General features: G+C 40.8%; 1 protein-coding gene across 2 annotated transcripts in view; it reads right to left on the bottom strand.

Moving 5' to 3' along the window:
• Positions 1-2,414: 2,414 nt before the first annotated feature.
• The window catches only part of ntrk3b (neurotrophic tyrosine kinase, receptor, type 3b), a 79,727-nt gene continuing 66,178 nt past the window's right edge, over positions 2,415-15,963 (bottom strand). For both annotated transcript variants that reach the window (XM_067248934.1, XM_067248935.1), the window contains exons 12-16: positions 12,741-12,871; positions 10,227-10,399; positions 8,691-8,934; positions 3,684-3,842; positions 2,415-2,919 (exon numbers count right to left, since the gene is read on the bottom strand). In XM_067248934.1, coding sequence (XP_067105035.1) covers positions 2,734-2,919; positions 3,684-3,842; positions 8,691-8,934; positions 10,227-10,399; positions 12,741-12,871 — 893 coding nt within the window. In that variant the 3' untranslated portion in view covers positions 2,415-2,733. The remainder of the gene's footprint in view (positions 2,920-3,683; positions 3,843-8,690; positions 8,935-10,226; positions 10,400-12,740; positions 12,872-15,963) is intronic.

The raw sequence follows: 15,963 nt of genomic DNA, 5'->3' as shown, positions 1-15,963 counted from the left end.
CATGCAACATCATCAAAAGCAATGTCATGCTTCCGCTGTATGAAGCTGAAGGTGTGTGGGTGGGTGAGTATTTACTGTATGTACAGTACACAGTACATATTTAACTGGAATTTTCACCTGCTGCTTGAATGGTTACCTATTGCTGGAATGGACTGTGTGTTTCCTTGTCAGTGAAAGGTCATTGTAGAGTATGGATTGCTCAGGACTATGTTTTACAATTGATGGTATTTGCATGGTTATTTCAGTGTACAGAAAAAGGTGTACTTCAAAAAGAGAAACAATTCTGGGTTGTAATGACTGTGTACATTGTGATGTTGCATATTTTACATGTTGCAATACAATTTGTAAGAGAGAGATTAGGATAAGACGGGGTTTCTCAAACTCACACATTTTTATAACACAAGACAAAGTGAAAAACAAGATGATCTGATTGTTTGAAGACATTTTCTTAAGAGTCACATTAATACAAAGATCTATCATGTAATACCAGTCTTTTTATATACTGCATTTTTATACCACGTTTTATATACTGTACGTAACATGTGTACATGATAATATGTCAATTTTGTTTCAAAACGGAGAAAAAAAGTGTTCAGTTAGTTCATTCAAGAAAAGAAAATAAGCACAATTAACTTTTGAAACAATATTCAACTCACTGTGATGAAATGATTACAATACCCTGCAGATATTGTCTGTCATTGTCAGAATGTCCTATATTCTTTACCACAGGGAATTTTACAAAACTCTTTAATTTGGGTAACTCAATGACAAAAAGTTTGTTTAAAGGCAGAGTAGGTAAGTATTGCGAACCTAGCAGTTTGAAAGGATTCAATGTCCTTCCCTTCAAAACCACTCCTCCAAATCACACGAACTCACTGCCTGACTACTGCTGGGAGGTAGGTAAGTAGACAGACAAGTATCCTGTCCAATCATTGCATTCGGTCCGAATGTAATGATTGTGTTTATTACAGTCCTACAACACCCGCAGATATCGGACTTAGTTAATTTTACTCTCAAACCTTTAGATGTATTGGTTTCTATCAGGATGTGAAGTTTATTTCAGCAAACATGACAAAAATGCTTCTCAACAACATTACCTACCCCGCCTTTAAGCTCTGCATTTGACACTATACAACTCATCACTGTAGCATGTTCATTTGGCATGTAACGTAAAATTGCAGAGTAACTCAGTATCAGGCCTATGAAGTATGGAACTGTGATCAGTGTATAAGCTTTAACATACCACAGATTTTAAATGCACAAAACAGAACGAAAATAAACTAAACTTATAGGGTAAAAAGCTTAAATTAACCTCCAATTAGGTGAACATGCAAAGGTCACAGGAACAGGATGAGCGTTCGAGGGCATGAGAGTCATACATTATTAAATTATTAATAAATATAAATGAGAAATACTTTGGAATATAAAATCATGTATCCAATCAAAAAACAAGCATCCAATACAGCTCTTACTGGATGAAGATTATGTCATGTGAGACTGTGAAAATGTTTATCTAAAATGACAGTATCTATTTTTCCTCATAGTATTGTGAGTCTTTATGCTGTGTAAGTTACACATGTCTAAAATTCATCATTAATATTCTCTGATACGAAATGTGTTTTCTTAAGAATTGATCTGGACAGTTTTACACTACATAGCATGGAAGTGACAACAACAAAAAATCAAAGTGTGTATGTATGTTTGGAGGTCCAGTATGAGTATGAGTGGCATGAAAGACAGTACTTATCATCGCATTATTCTAATCTTAAAAAGCAAATGAACTGGAAAGTTAATATAAGATTTTATCACCTCTTGGCAAAACATAATTTGGAGTAAAGGCTCGGCATACTCCACACTCTACATTGTCCTACGTCCTCCACTGTATTATCGTTCTCTGTTTAAGTTACAGTCAAAAAACTATCAACATTAACATATATTCTCCCTTTTTCATGATTTAAAACATATATTTCATATAATATTTAGAAAACCCAGTCCATGTTCCCCACTGTTTCAGAAAAATAACTAAAATAACCCAAAAAAGAAAATAAGTTAACATAACACACATTGAAATTTACATTATGTACATTCATTTAAATTAAAATCGATTTGTTGATTGATTGGGTAGTTTCACAATTTTTTTACTGATTCCTTTTTAACCATCCAATGTTTGTCCTTCATCGGCATAATAGATTGGTCTCAGCCAATCAAACAGCAGTAAGGCTTTCTTCATCAAGTCCCTGCCAGCCATTTGTCATTATTAGAGGGCATTCCTCACACAGGGACAAGCCCTTATCGACAGACATGGCAGACTTTTTGACACCTTGAAAAAAAACTAAATAAATAGAAAATATACTGTATGTAATATCTATGTATATTTATAAAATGAAATACAGGAAATATTCTTCCCCTGTCGTGCTGTCGCCATACCAAGAGCAAACATCACTGTCTTCCCTTTTTTTACATTTAAATTTTTTGTTTATTTTTTGCAGTTTTTCAGAAACTGTATAACTATACATCATATATGTAAGTAAACAAAATGTAAAAGTGCGTCTTTTTGATACTTTTTATCCAGTATATCGAAAAGTGTTGCAGGCACTTAAGTCCTTCCCAAACTTGTAGGTGTTTTGACAGTGGCGCAGTAAGGTACAGGTTGTTTGGTTATTCCTGGTTTGTGTTTGTCAGTCAGTCAGTGTGTCTGTCTGTCTGGCGAGGAACAAACAAGTCTGACTAGTGCTAGCCAAGGATATCCAGATAGACAGGTGTGGCTTTGCCCATGGCGAAGAGGACCTTCTGAATGTCCTTTATGTTAAGTCGCTGTTGGGGTTCCCTCTGCCAGCACCCTAGCATGATGTCATACACCTCCTTGGGACAAACACGAGGTCTCTCCAGGACACGACCCTGTGTTATACACTCAATGACCTGGGAAACAGAACGGACATAGGTCAGGTAATGTAGCAATTTTTAAGCACAAATACAGTCTGTAGCTGTATAGATAACAATAAAAAAATATTTTTTTTTCTGATGAAAGAACAAATACAGAAGCAATCACACAAAACCACCATTTCAGCAAAGCACGTCTGGAATATCCAAACACTTCACCTATGCTACTGTCATATACAGTATTTTTGAGGGGCACTATGAAAATTGGTACATTTCTATTTATGTCAAGATCAAAAGACTATCGATGTTTCAATTCCATGACTTACGAGTGTGATGCGTGCCACTTGCCAGGTAATTTTTTAAGGTCAATTTAATTTTCTTAATACGCTTGCTTTACAAGAGTAATCCTAATTGAATCCCATTGATTCTGTCCCACCCCATCCAATGAAAAAGCAAACCAATCATGGAAATTATGTAATAGTGCATCATCTCATGGCACAGCATCAATACATCATCCCAGTGGGTTGGACTGGTTCAGGAATAAGTGAGAAGCGATAGCTAGCTTTAGATTAAGTCCTAAATGACCAGTTTTAATCAAAAGTGCCTCGACAATATTTATTGTATTACAGTTGCTTAGCGACATCAGCCAGATTCTTTACCCCTCCTGCTGAAACCCAGAAGCGCCTACACTTCCTCGTTTTTAGATTTGATTAATTAGGGTAAAAGGTAGTCGGAAAATTTGAAGAAAACATCCAAATACCAGACAGTCCTACCAATCCACTCAATCGATAGAAGGAGCATACCTCGTTGTTAGCCAGCTGAAACCAAGGCTGCTTTCCGTAGGTGAAGATCTCCCACATGATGACCCCAAAGCTCCACACATCACTCTCTGTGGTGAACTTCCGGTACATGATGCTTTCAGGAGGCATCCAGCGGATGGGTAGCATGGTGTGTCCTCCCACCTGTCAGAGATAAACTCATCAGGACAACTCAGAGGATGACTGTCCCTCTACCTGGAACTGATATTACACTTAACATAAATGTCCATTGTACTATCAGAACTGGCATTAATGAAATGCAGAATCCCACTTTATCCTGACTGGCACCTGTCCCTGAAGGTTTATGCATGCTCCTTCTGGTTGAATGACAGTAATAAACAAGGCCTAATACAACTGAAAAAACATGTACAGAACAATTGAAATATCAACAAAGTATCTCAGTATGAAAGACTCAAGACACTGCTCCCACACATGGTCAGTCAGTACAAAAACAACGTTATTGGTTTACTGAACCTTAAGTTAACTGGTTTGACAAGTGTATCAGTGTCCTGAGGGAGATTTTTAGTATGGGAGCTATCAATTCTGTGATAGTTGACATCTTTAAACCAAGCTGTGCCTGTAATGAAGTCTCTTTCACTGTAAATCCTCTGAAGCTAGATATTAATCGATTAAACAATCAACCATTAATCATCCCAGCTCTCAGCTTTCATTAGCCGGGATTGTTTTAAAATCTATTTCCTATTCATGTCAATGGCTCTGCTTTAATCATACCCATGACAGACTGAACAAGACTGATGTTGCAGTGAGCTGCAGGATATTGCGACTCTCTTCTGCAAGAGAGTGCTAACCAGCACCCTGTATTAATTACAAGGCTCATTGTGCAGCATACACCCGGGGTCAAAGTACAGTATTGACCGAAAATGTAAATAATAAGACTTTTTATTTCACACACCGCTAGAGACACAGCCTATTTAGAAACTGCATTTAGCTTGAAGCTTTTTTGAGGGAATATGGACCAATGGGGGGATAGTGAATCCATTAGCTTTCTGTTGCCTTTTAGTGCTGGCCTTGTCAACAGCAGACAGATCACTCTTAGCTACAGCATATATACCTCAGCCCAAAATGATATTTTTGGCTGTATAAAAGAGTAAATAAATCCATAAACGCTCCCAATTGCACAGGGAAGTCTATTGTCTGTTTTTGAGGACAAACCTATTTACTAAGGTTTATGGACAAAACAGGCCTCAGCCATGAATACAGCTATTATCACTATAAAACCTAAATAAATAGCAGCATTCAGTCTTAAGTTGCTCGTCTTTCTACACTCTTGGCAACACTGCAATCACGTTCATTTATAGTCATAAGTTCTATTCCCTGATTCCACTGAACAGCTTTGGCATCTGTGTGAGTGTTGTATAGCATTTTAAGTACCACAAAAAGATCAACTCAAGTCTTGCTAATTACCTCCCAGTCTCATAGCACATTTCCTTTGAATGTCAAACACATCCCCCTCTCAATCTGACACAGGGTGTAAAGAATCTGTATGTTTTAAAGAAACATTAGTTCTGTCAATCTGCCAACAGCAACTCCTCCCTTGAATGTAAAATATAAATGCGCTCACATTTTTTGCTCAAAATAAACCTGCTAATTCCCAGATCTTGATGGTTTATAAAAGTGAGAATTTGGTAGGTACCACAAAGTGTTACATGATGTAATATTTATGCACATGGCCTGAAGGTCAACCTAGCCACCAGTATTTACCACAGTGTGCCTCTTACACAGCCATAGATTACATATAGCCTACTATTATTGTTATAAAACATAGCCGTTTTACTATCAATGTCTCCATAGTATTCACATAGCCTGACTGCATGAACAGGGTCTTTAGATTTGCCATGGAGAGAAAAACATTTGTGACAAACAAAGTTTAAATCGATGTCAAGGTGGAACTATCAAGTTGGTGCACAGCAGTTGCAGGAGCATGTCCTTCCCCTTGTTAAACCTCCCTTCCACCTTACACACCCTAGCCTTGCCTAAATGAACACCAAATTAGCTAGATGCATCTCAGATAGCCATGAATGGGAGGCCAGTGCCTTAGTCCTCAAGCAGCAAGGAGATAAGAAAACATGGCGGCAATCAAGGCAAACCTAAATGAGGGACGTGATGTTCTGTATCTCAGAATCTAGATCCTTATAACACTCTAGTCAGTCTTTATCTCAATGGCACAGCTCTTGTCCTTCAAGACATTTAAGGCAATTGCATTTTTCTAGCTGTTCGTTGTATTTCTTGTATGGCCAATCAACTTCATTTCCCAGGATGCACCTGAATGCTTATGGTCATAGTGGCGCTTAAGCATCACCTGGACTCATTTAACACAAGACGTTTTAGTATTGTACACATCATTAGGCTAATGCTGACATTAAAAGCACTGTGGGTTACGTGTTAAAATCACTGGGCCGAAGTCAAGACCGATAGGTGGGCTTAAAAGAGGTGATTGAGCTGGCATGGGCTGTATACCCATGCGTCCCCTTGTGAAGGTTTAGAAAGATTAAGCAAATTAATTAAGTTCCTGTTAGTCTAAATGACTTATCTGAGGTCTACACTGCCCACTAAACGCAAGGGTAAACCTCCACAGATGCATGCAAATGATCCCAACGCCTCTGCGGGAAGGTGGGAATTAAAATTGAAGGTGCATCCTCCCTGAGAAAGACACCGCACCTTGGGCTTGGTGGCAAGGCCGTAGCAATTAACCAGCGTGGTGAAGGGGAAAAATGTAATAAATACATTATAAAAATATAATAATTGCCCCCTTAATTATCCACATATTTCCCATTCAATGTCATATCTCTCGCCATGCACGCCTCTCGGGGAGAGAGGGAGGAGTCAGGCATTTTTTTTTGTGGTGTGCAAACTGGATTAGTGGCCTGCCTGTCCCACCGTGGCAGGGAAATGATTGGATTAGCAGCGCGGAGAGCAGAGCGCCATGGCAGGGGATGGATTACGGGCCCAGTAGGACTCCTTCACTGGGCGCTTTACGGCCCACAGAGAGCCCAGGAGGAGCCTGTAGATATCTTAAGGGCCACCGATAACCATCTATACACTCTCTCACTCTTTCTATCCATCTCCCTCTCTCTTTCAACCCTCCATCCACGGAATATCTCCAAGCTCAGACGTTTGCAAACACAAATTCACTTTTAGAGTCTATGAGGCCCATTAGGGTAGAACCTGCTGAGTTGCTGCCAGGAGCAGATAAAGTGGGACTGTAGCTGCACCACACTACGGAAGTGTGTTGCTAAACTTTCCATGGTATTTTTCTTCTTTTTTCTATTGGTCGACAGTAAATAAATGTTGTCTGTGTGCTCGTCAGCACAGAGTTTTTCCCAGCCCTGTTCCTGTTGGTGTAATAAATTATGCAGGGGCATGCTTGAGCTACAGTAGTTTGGTGTCTACTGAAAAATCTGGCACCTCTTATCTTCAAAGGGAAACATAAGTTAAAGGATCTGAGATACTAAAAGCATCTGAGATGCTAGCAAAGGACATCATGCTCTTATTTTTTTATTGCTGCAGTGACTATGGGATTTTCAGTTTGTAAATAATCAAGTTAGTTTGCATGAAAACCTACTCTGGTATTCACAGAGATGTCTGTTAGATCGTTGGGTAACAAACTGAAATAAGTAAGGCACTTGGACATGTTTCATTAATACTGTAGATATAAATAACACAATCTGTCTTCCATTTCATGTTGACAGAAAGCAGTTTCTCATTGACAACGCACCACACCAGAGATATCTGATAGGCTGAAGACACACCTGTCCCCTTACAAACAGATTACATAAGAGATTGGCAGTTGGTGAAATGTCTTGAATCTCATCTCATCTCTGTTTCTCAGTACTTTCCTTTGGTGAGACAGTGTCTCCGGAGCCCTAGAGTACAGCAGACGTCAATATGAATAGTCAGCGATGTGAGGATTGTGTAGTTGGCATGGTCCCCTCTTCATAATCACTCCACACAGGGAATGTGTCCAATACTGTTAGGGCCTTCTAATCTCTAGACTCTGTCAATATTCTTCTCTGTGTAGTCTAGCAGAGATGCTATCAGAACCCTACCCTACCCGCCCCTCCCCTGCCTGGCAAACACCCCCACATCCAACTGCCATCAGGGATAGTCATAGTCGGTACTTGGCTTCCTCTGCTAAGATCTCTCTTCCGTTTGTTTATTGTTTGTCTGGACAATAGCAACTCTACAGTTTTAGAATGTGTTTGAATTTGTCCCCAAGTAATACTTTTTTATATAAATAAAACTATATACAAAAACTACTGTTCCATTTCATCCAACATCAGTGTGAAAGTTTAGATGAATGTGAAAATGGACTGTAATCATGAAATAGTTCAATAGAAGCCATTGAAACACATATTGTGGATTCAATGCAGTTCGGAGCACGGTTGCATGTGAGAACATAAATGCTGTAATATGATTATAATGATGATCATTACCTTGTTTGGGGAACAATCCACTTGTTTGATTTATGCATTTTGAGTAATTTATTAAAGAAAAGAGAGAACGTCAAACAATATTGTCTTCGTTCTTCCTGGATTTGATTACCTTTTCACCATCCTGATGCATTTAAAGGATGAAATGGGCAAAAGTTTTTCAGGTGCCAACACAGAGTATACATTTCAAAAAATATTATTTTATCTCAACTCCCTCACTCTGTGATGGGTTGGCATGTAAACATTTATAAATCATCCAATGCATGTGCATATTGAAGTGTATTTATTCGACCATGCAGAAAAAAACACAGAAAATACGAAATAAACAGACCTGGGTTCAAACACCATTTGTTGTCCCTCAACTACTTTAGGTACGCTTAATTTCGCTTACACAGCACTTACCCAGCCAGTGGCATAATGTCCAAATCTGCCCACCTGTCACACCGGGCAAACCAAATCAAAGACACCTAAAGCAACTGACTGATCACAAATAGCATTTCCCCTCAGGCCTTTAACCCAACATCCCTATTCCCAGCCTTACCCGGTAGTAGTCAGTGCTGTAGATATCTCTGGACATCCCAAAGTCTCCAATCTTCACCAGCAAACCGTTGCCCACCAGACAGTTGCGCGTGGCCAGGTCCCGGTGGACGAAGTGCTGGGAGGCCAAGTACACCATCCCGGAGGCAATCTGTGTCCCGATGTGAAGCATCTGAGAGAGGCCCAGCTCCCCATTGGACTGCAGCGGCTGGCCATCCACTAGGATCATGGCGTCAGGCCCATGAGCTCTGCAACAGGAAACCCCAATCACAAATCACAAACATTCACCTTTTATTGGGGACGCTCACTTGGTCCCTTGTTTATAAAAGATAAAATAATACTAGATTATTTACAGTAGTTTCTATTCACCGCAGTTCACAAACTGTTAACCATCCGGGTAAAATGTTACCAAGTTCTTTCTCATAACATAAACTAATCTTATCTGAATAAGTACATGGTTCAAGCAGAAAAAAACTGTTGTTAGCCATGCGTGGACAAGCTTTAGATCAAAAAACGTAGTCACTTCTAAATAAATTCCACTTCTAGTACCTGGAAAGCAATCATTTCAACATTTCAAAATAACCGTATTGGAATAACAAAATATCTCTGTACCACTTTCACATACTTTTCTCTCTGTTCATGGATGAAAACAAGCAAGATTTCTCTCAGGAATTACACGCTAGTACTCTTTTGTCCTCATCAACACTGAGAGAATAGAGCCTTTGGCTGATTGCAGAAGTGGCACCATGGGGTGACTGCTCGCTAGTTTTCTCTATCCCCTCTTTCTTTTCTATCCTTCTCTCTCACTTTCCTTCTTCCATTTTCCTTTTCTCTCAATTTCTCTCTCCACCTCTACCTCTCTCACTGCTGGGTGTCTCAATTCATGCCTTAAATTGTTCTCTTTCTGTCATTCTCTGTGTCTTTCTCTCTTTATACATACACACACACATGTATATATTATATGTATCAATGTATCTATCTATCTATCTATCTAGGGGCACTACTGTTTTGTATTGAGGTAAAATAATCAAGAGTGAAAATGACATGTCAAATACATCATCACTATTTAGGTGTTGAGACTGGACTGTTATTGTCTGCATATGGATTAATTGAATACGGGATCAACAAAATACGGTTCTAGAATACCAGAAAAAAAGATTTGTGGTGTCTTGCTCGTTTAATGAAATAATTTCAGCATTCAAGGGATTGCTTTTCAATTCAGAAAAGATTCATAAAACATTTATAATTACAATTTAAATAAATAAATAACAAAAAATAATAAAACAGTATCGCAGTAAGGGACACACAAACTCAATCATAACATCAGTCTTCTTTTCAATTATTTCCGTCACAGACATCAAACCCAAAACCCCCAAAGACTTACGTAGTGTATTCTGGTTCTAGCGAATACTAGCAAATTCACTCTTTTACCTTTCACTTGTACTGACTATTATGTTAAATAACAAGTAACAAATAGCTATATGTTAAGGAAACATGCAAGTATTTTTGTAATTCTATTTTAGTGTGTGTACGTGTGTACCTCAAGAACTTGTTAAGGTCTCCGTGCTTCATGTACTCAAACACCATGATGAGCGGGTCTCCATCCACACACACGCCGTAGAACTTAACGATGTGCTCGTGTTGCAGGTTGGTAAGGAGCTCCGCCTCCCTCTGGAAGTCCTTCCTGGCTGACAGGTTGGGATCTTTCAGGGTCTAAAAGGAAGGAAGCATTTTGTTGTATTCATGTACTGTATTCACTTGTCTTGTTCCATGCATGGACTATACAGTACTGTATTTAGACTAAGAGGTATTTGGTGACAGTGACTGTAAAATTGTACGTGCTGTATGATTTGACAGATTATAAATCAATTATCTGTCATCCTTAACCTTTACTTGGTATTGTAGTATGTAGATATACTATATACATCCAGCATAACATGAGTAAGACAATAAATTATTTAAGAAGAATATACTACAGGAGTTGTAATTCCTGGGATTTACGGTACTGAAGGTGCAATCTTAATAGTCCTGTCATATACTATCTAGTCACACATCACTGCCATCTGCCTGAAGGCAGGACAGTCACAACTTTCCAGTATAAAAAAAGACTTGATTTGTAATAGGATAAAGCAGATAGAGCATGTATCCCTTTGAAGTGGAGTACATTTAAAATATAAAATCCTGATGGGTTGTCATCATTGCCTGCCTGCACCACAGTGTCCCCAGCAGAAAATCAAAAATTTATAATAACATGATAATAACATGTTTGATTCTCCATGAAAAACTCTTGACACTGTGTCACGGAACAAAAAATACATAAGTTCTCTCACTTGATCTTTTCTGCCCTTGACTACCACTCTCTTAAGATACCACTTTCATTACTATTGGGCTTGGCCTTCTGAAATGCCTTTACTATACAGTATACATGCTCTTCCTCTGCATCTCTCAAGGATACTGGTGATAAACAGTACTGTAAGTAAAAGCTAATAAAATTCTATTATAAAAATCGACTGGTAGTCAAACGAAATGTTTCATCTCTGGGCGCTACTCCAAAATAATAACTCCGAGTGCTCCACCAAAGCAAATTGGAGGAGCACTGATGACTCTTTTTCTCTTTACTGACCTTAAGAATGTATTCCGTGCACACCCTCTGAGAAGATGCACACGGATATGGAAAGGTTAGAAAGCAAGCACAAACAGAATCTTAAATTGAGAGTGAGAGAGAAAGAGAGAAAAGGAGCAAGAGAGTGAGAGAGAGAAATAAAGAGAGGATGTACAAGGTGGTGGTTGTGAGGTAGACTCAACCTCTGCACAACTTGAAGATATGAAGAGCAGAAAGGAATTGAAGTGATTTTACCTTGAGGGTTTCATTGGGTGATATGATGAAAGTATGATGAGATATGCATGGTCGAACACACAATGCCCTCCACAGATACTGTATACACTCAGTACAAAGACTCCCATCATGGCTGTTCTGAACTGAGACATTCGCAGCTTGGTCTATGAAAGTAAAGGTCAAGGTTGTAGCTTTCCTACCATTAGGAATGTGGATGATCCACAAATCGCATATTATCTCCACCCCAAAACCGTGTGTGACCTTTTCACGCGCGTTATGTCACGGTGGGCTTTCAAGAGACTGTTACAGCTTTTACTGTATAATGATGTCCAAGCAGCATGTGGTCTTCTCCCTTCCTAATTACACCAGCCGGCCCAGGAACCTCTCCTTTGAACCACATGATCCACCACCTCTGGGGGGAGTGGGCATAGCTGAGGGATCCACCTCCAGGGGGGTGGGGGGTTTAGACAGATGGACATGTCTGGAGGGCTGCAGCCCGTAGAAGGGTTGCGTATATGTGCCTCTCTGGGACTCTTCATTAGCCCCCTGTTGTTTACTAGCCCACCCTCTTCAGTCAACTTCTCTTGTGGTGGATGCTAGATCTCCGTTCCCTAGAGACCTTGACAACACCACCTGACTTGAGGAATTCCGTTCCCGCCAACATTTAAAGTTGTGCACGCACTGATGAAGAGGGATGATGTGGATGATGGTGGTGCCATCATGATGAAGAGACTCTTAATTTGTCATGAATGTGAACCAATACTCCTTAGACACAGCTCTTGAAATACTATTTGTCACAGAATGTATCAAGACTCTTACTTGCAAGTCTCATTTTACGAGTCAAAAAAGCTTCCTGAGAGTGATGGCTCACCATTCACCCTTCCTGAAGTATTACAACTTGGCGTGATATTCACTCTCACGGACATTTCTCAATCTATCTCTTCTGAGAATTTGACGCATGTTTTTCAGTACAATGCCCCATTAGGTGTTATCTACTTTCTGAGATAAGGGTGAACACATGGTGAAAGGCAGACCTGGAAAGACACTACTGTGTCTAATTGAGGGATCATCATTTACCTTGACAGCCACCAAATTCATGTCCTGAGAAGAGAGGAGCGGAGGGGAGATGGTAGGAAAGGAAATAACAAGAAAAGCAGAGAAGAGGAGAGAAGAGAAGAGGAAAAGAGGAGGAAAATAAGTGAGGTCCATCTCTAATACCTTGACAGCCACCAGCATCTTGTCCTTGGTTGGGCTCAGGTTGTAGCACTCCGCCAGGAAGACCTTCCCGAATGCCCCCTCTCCCAACTCACGCTTCAGGATGATGTCACGTCGTTTTATGTGCTGTACGTCTGCAGTGGAGAGAGAGATGGGGGGGCCAGCACAGATGGAGAGAGTGGTAGGGGGAAAAGAGAGAGAGAGAGAAGGACAGAGGTGCAGAGGGGGGTGAAGAAAGAAAGTCAAATGGAGAGAGAAAGTGGGTGGGAGAGAGAGACAGAGAGAGGGGCAGGGGAGAGGATAGACAGACACGGGACACAGGGTTTGAATATGAGCCACCAGAGAATGTGCTTACTTCTGTTCAATGACATATAAGAGGATGCTGTGAAATCCATTGGAATGGAACAGCCAGGCCACGTTTGCCCAGATGGGACACTAACAAGATGCGCCCGATGCTGGAGCATGTAATGATCGTTGTTGTCTCAATTGCCTTATTGATACAGAGAGGGCCTAGAAACTCTTGCCCAAAACACTGCAGCTAGATAAGACACCCATGGACTTTTTGTAAAGATTGAAACTAAAATAGATAGGCTGAGAGGTATTGCAAAATGTTTTCTTTTTATGAGATTGAGTCTCTGGCACACAGTTGGTGTAATTGCGATCTGGGCTTTGCCACATTGCATTTATGTGCTTTTGAAAAATCCACCAGAGAATTGAAGGGATGGAGAATAACATGAAAGGGCATTGGGAAGGTAAATAATCAGTTTGCTCTGCACCTGTTCAGAATTCTTGCTAGCATTCGTTTGGGAGGAGTATATTCCATATGGCTAGCTGGCATTCTAAGAGGCAGCAAGTACTGGTGAGAACTCTTGTTGAGGCCTCCTTGAGGTTTCTTCACTGACTGCAGTCCTGTTACCTGATTTATTACCTAGATAATTCTCAGTACATTCTCATCTGAGTTTGTTAGCCAGTCATTCACTTGCCTCCAAAGATTCAAACTTAAAACATCTTGCATTATGATTACACAACTTTCATATTTCTGATGAATTAATTGTTGAAGTTTAGCATCTACACATTTTCTGTGTTTAGTTTAGTGTCTGAGGATGCACTGAAAGTTAGCTGTTACTTACCCACCCGCTTGGATTTCTTAACACTTATCATTTGGCCTTTGAATAAAATACTTTTACTGGACAAAAATTAAAGCTTGTGACTCCTTAAAATGCAGTGCTAGCTCAAGAAACAAAAGTTCACTTCAACAGCTGGTGAGGGCTAGGTAGGTGGGTGAGAAAGTAACTAGCTACAGTACACTGTAAGTACCTCAGTTCTCCCAGCACAAAAAAAATGACAGGTGGTGCATTTAACATGGGTAGAATCAGTGAAAAAGTAGGGAGCTGAATGTTTTTCTAATTTAAGTTTGTTGGATATACATTATTTTATGATGACCACACTTGAGTCTTAATCGATTTTTTCAATTATAGCACAGATTATTTATGAAATAAACAGTGCCTCTATATGAAAGAAGTTAAAGTACAACATAGTGTATTTCCTTTTCATGCTGACTCAAGAGGTATTTGAAAAGCTGCACAACACTTATACCTCATGATTAAACTACAGTATGAAGACTTCTTACAAGATGCAATAACAAAGGTGAGGACTGCCCACTCTGTGCAGAGGAAACAGCTAGGGGACCACCTAGCTAGGGATACAGCCCTCTCAATCAGCATGCTCCCTGCAGACATACACACACACGCCTCCATGCTCTCAAACACACACATAGACGCACACACACATACCTACGTGGACGTACGTACCCCTGAGCACAAGCACACACACTCCAGCACACCTCCACGCGCACTTAGCATACTCCCACCACTCTCTCAACTCAGGTGTTCCAGGTTTCCATCAAATACAAATAACAATAATGCAAATGTGATTCCTATCCAAAAGCCCTGCTTTGTCTGCATGCCATCTGTGAGGGATCCACCTGGGGCCACAGTCCCCACCCCCTCCCCCCACGCTTCATCTTTTTTTTTCATTTAATCCACAGCCACGATCGTGCATCCCAAGCAGAAAGATCGGTCCCTGTACACACAGAGAGCTGATAAACAATAGTCAGCGAGCGCTGGTGCATTGAGCCATGGGTGGCTGTTGAAGGGGAAGACGATTTGGGGGATTCAGGCAATTATCCATTGAAAAAAGGTGTGTGGATGAAAAGGTTAGGGGTAATAAGCCTAATTAAATCATTCAGCGTGTACATTTGTAGCACAACACTCAGTCAATGGAATTCTTGGAGAAAAAAAAAGGTTTCATGAGACCTTCTGACAACCTTCATACTGGACTGTTTGCACTGTATACGATTGCGCTACAGCAAAGTCATGCTATGTTAACTATGTTGTGGGTATGTTTTAGGTTCCATGGCAAACTCTTGAAAGTGATCCACTTGCATCATCTGAATGTAGACATGGCCTCCATATTCTGATGTCCAGTGCCGTCCTGACTCAGGCCCAGAGCATCAGCATCAGATCTAACACACTCAGCATGACCTTCCGTCAAGAGGCAGCAGGCCCAGCTGCTCTGCTGGAGACCCCAGCCTCTCTTGGTTTAAACATCTCATCTGTATTCACTTATTCTGTCCACTAAGTGGTGTGTGGCTCGGTTTTTTGCTGCCATCTCTCTTGCCCCTCAGACAGCCATTACAGGTTGAGCTGCCGTCGTAGACTAGGACATGCTACTCTAACCTTCAGCTTCCCTCTGCAGGCCCTCTCAAGCTGCATCCAGCAACCTATTTACACAGAGCGGCTGGGTAGAAAGCCCTGAGATTAAAGCCACTGTCCCCGGGCTCATTCATTTATCCTCCCTCACCTGAGACCCCCCCCCCCCTCCCCCCTCGTACTCCCCAGTGGCTTAGAGGGGAAATAAAAGGACGTGCGGGTGAGATTTACACAGGTGATCAGGTTAGTGTGTATACGTGTGTGTGTATGTGTGTGTGTGCATGTGTGCGCGTCTGTCTACGTACAGTGCTGTATTCCTGAAGGAGAGTGTGTGCGTGTGTGTGTGTTAGCCATCATCTGTGAGACCAGATTGATGCACAGAAGCCCAGCCTGTCTCTGAATGTGAGAGTGTAACTGTGTGGGTTGGGGGGATGGGCGGGGGGAAGATGTTGAGAGTGCTTTGTGCCCCGTCTCCTCTCATACGCCGTCATTGACAACATGCCAGGGTCGTCTGC

Source organism: Osmerus mordax, chromosome 13, assembly GCF_038355195.1.
Source record: "Osmerus mordax isolate fOsmMor3 chromosome 13, fOsmMor3.pri, whole genome shotgun sequence".
NCBI classification, from domain to species: domain Eukaryota; kingdom Metazoa; phylum Chordata; class Actinopteri; order Osmeriformes; family Osmeridae; genus Osmerus; species Osmerus mordax.
This window is presented reverse-complemented; position numbering and strand designations above follow the sequence as displayed.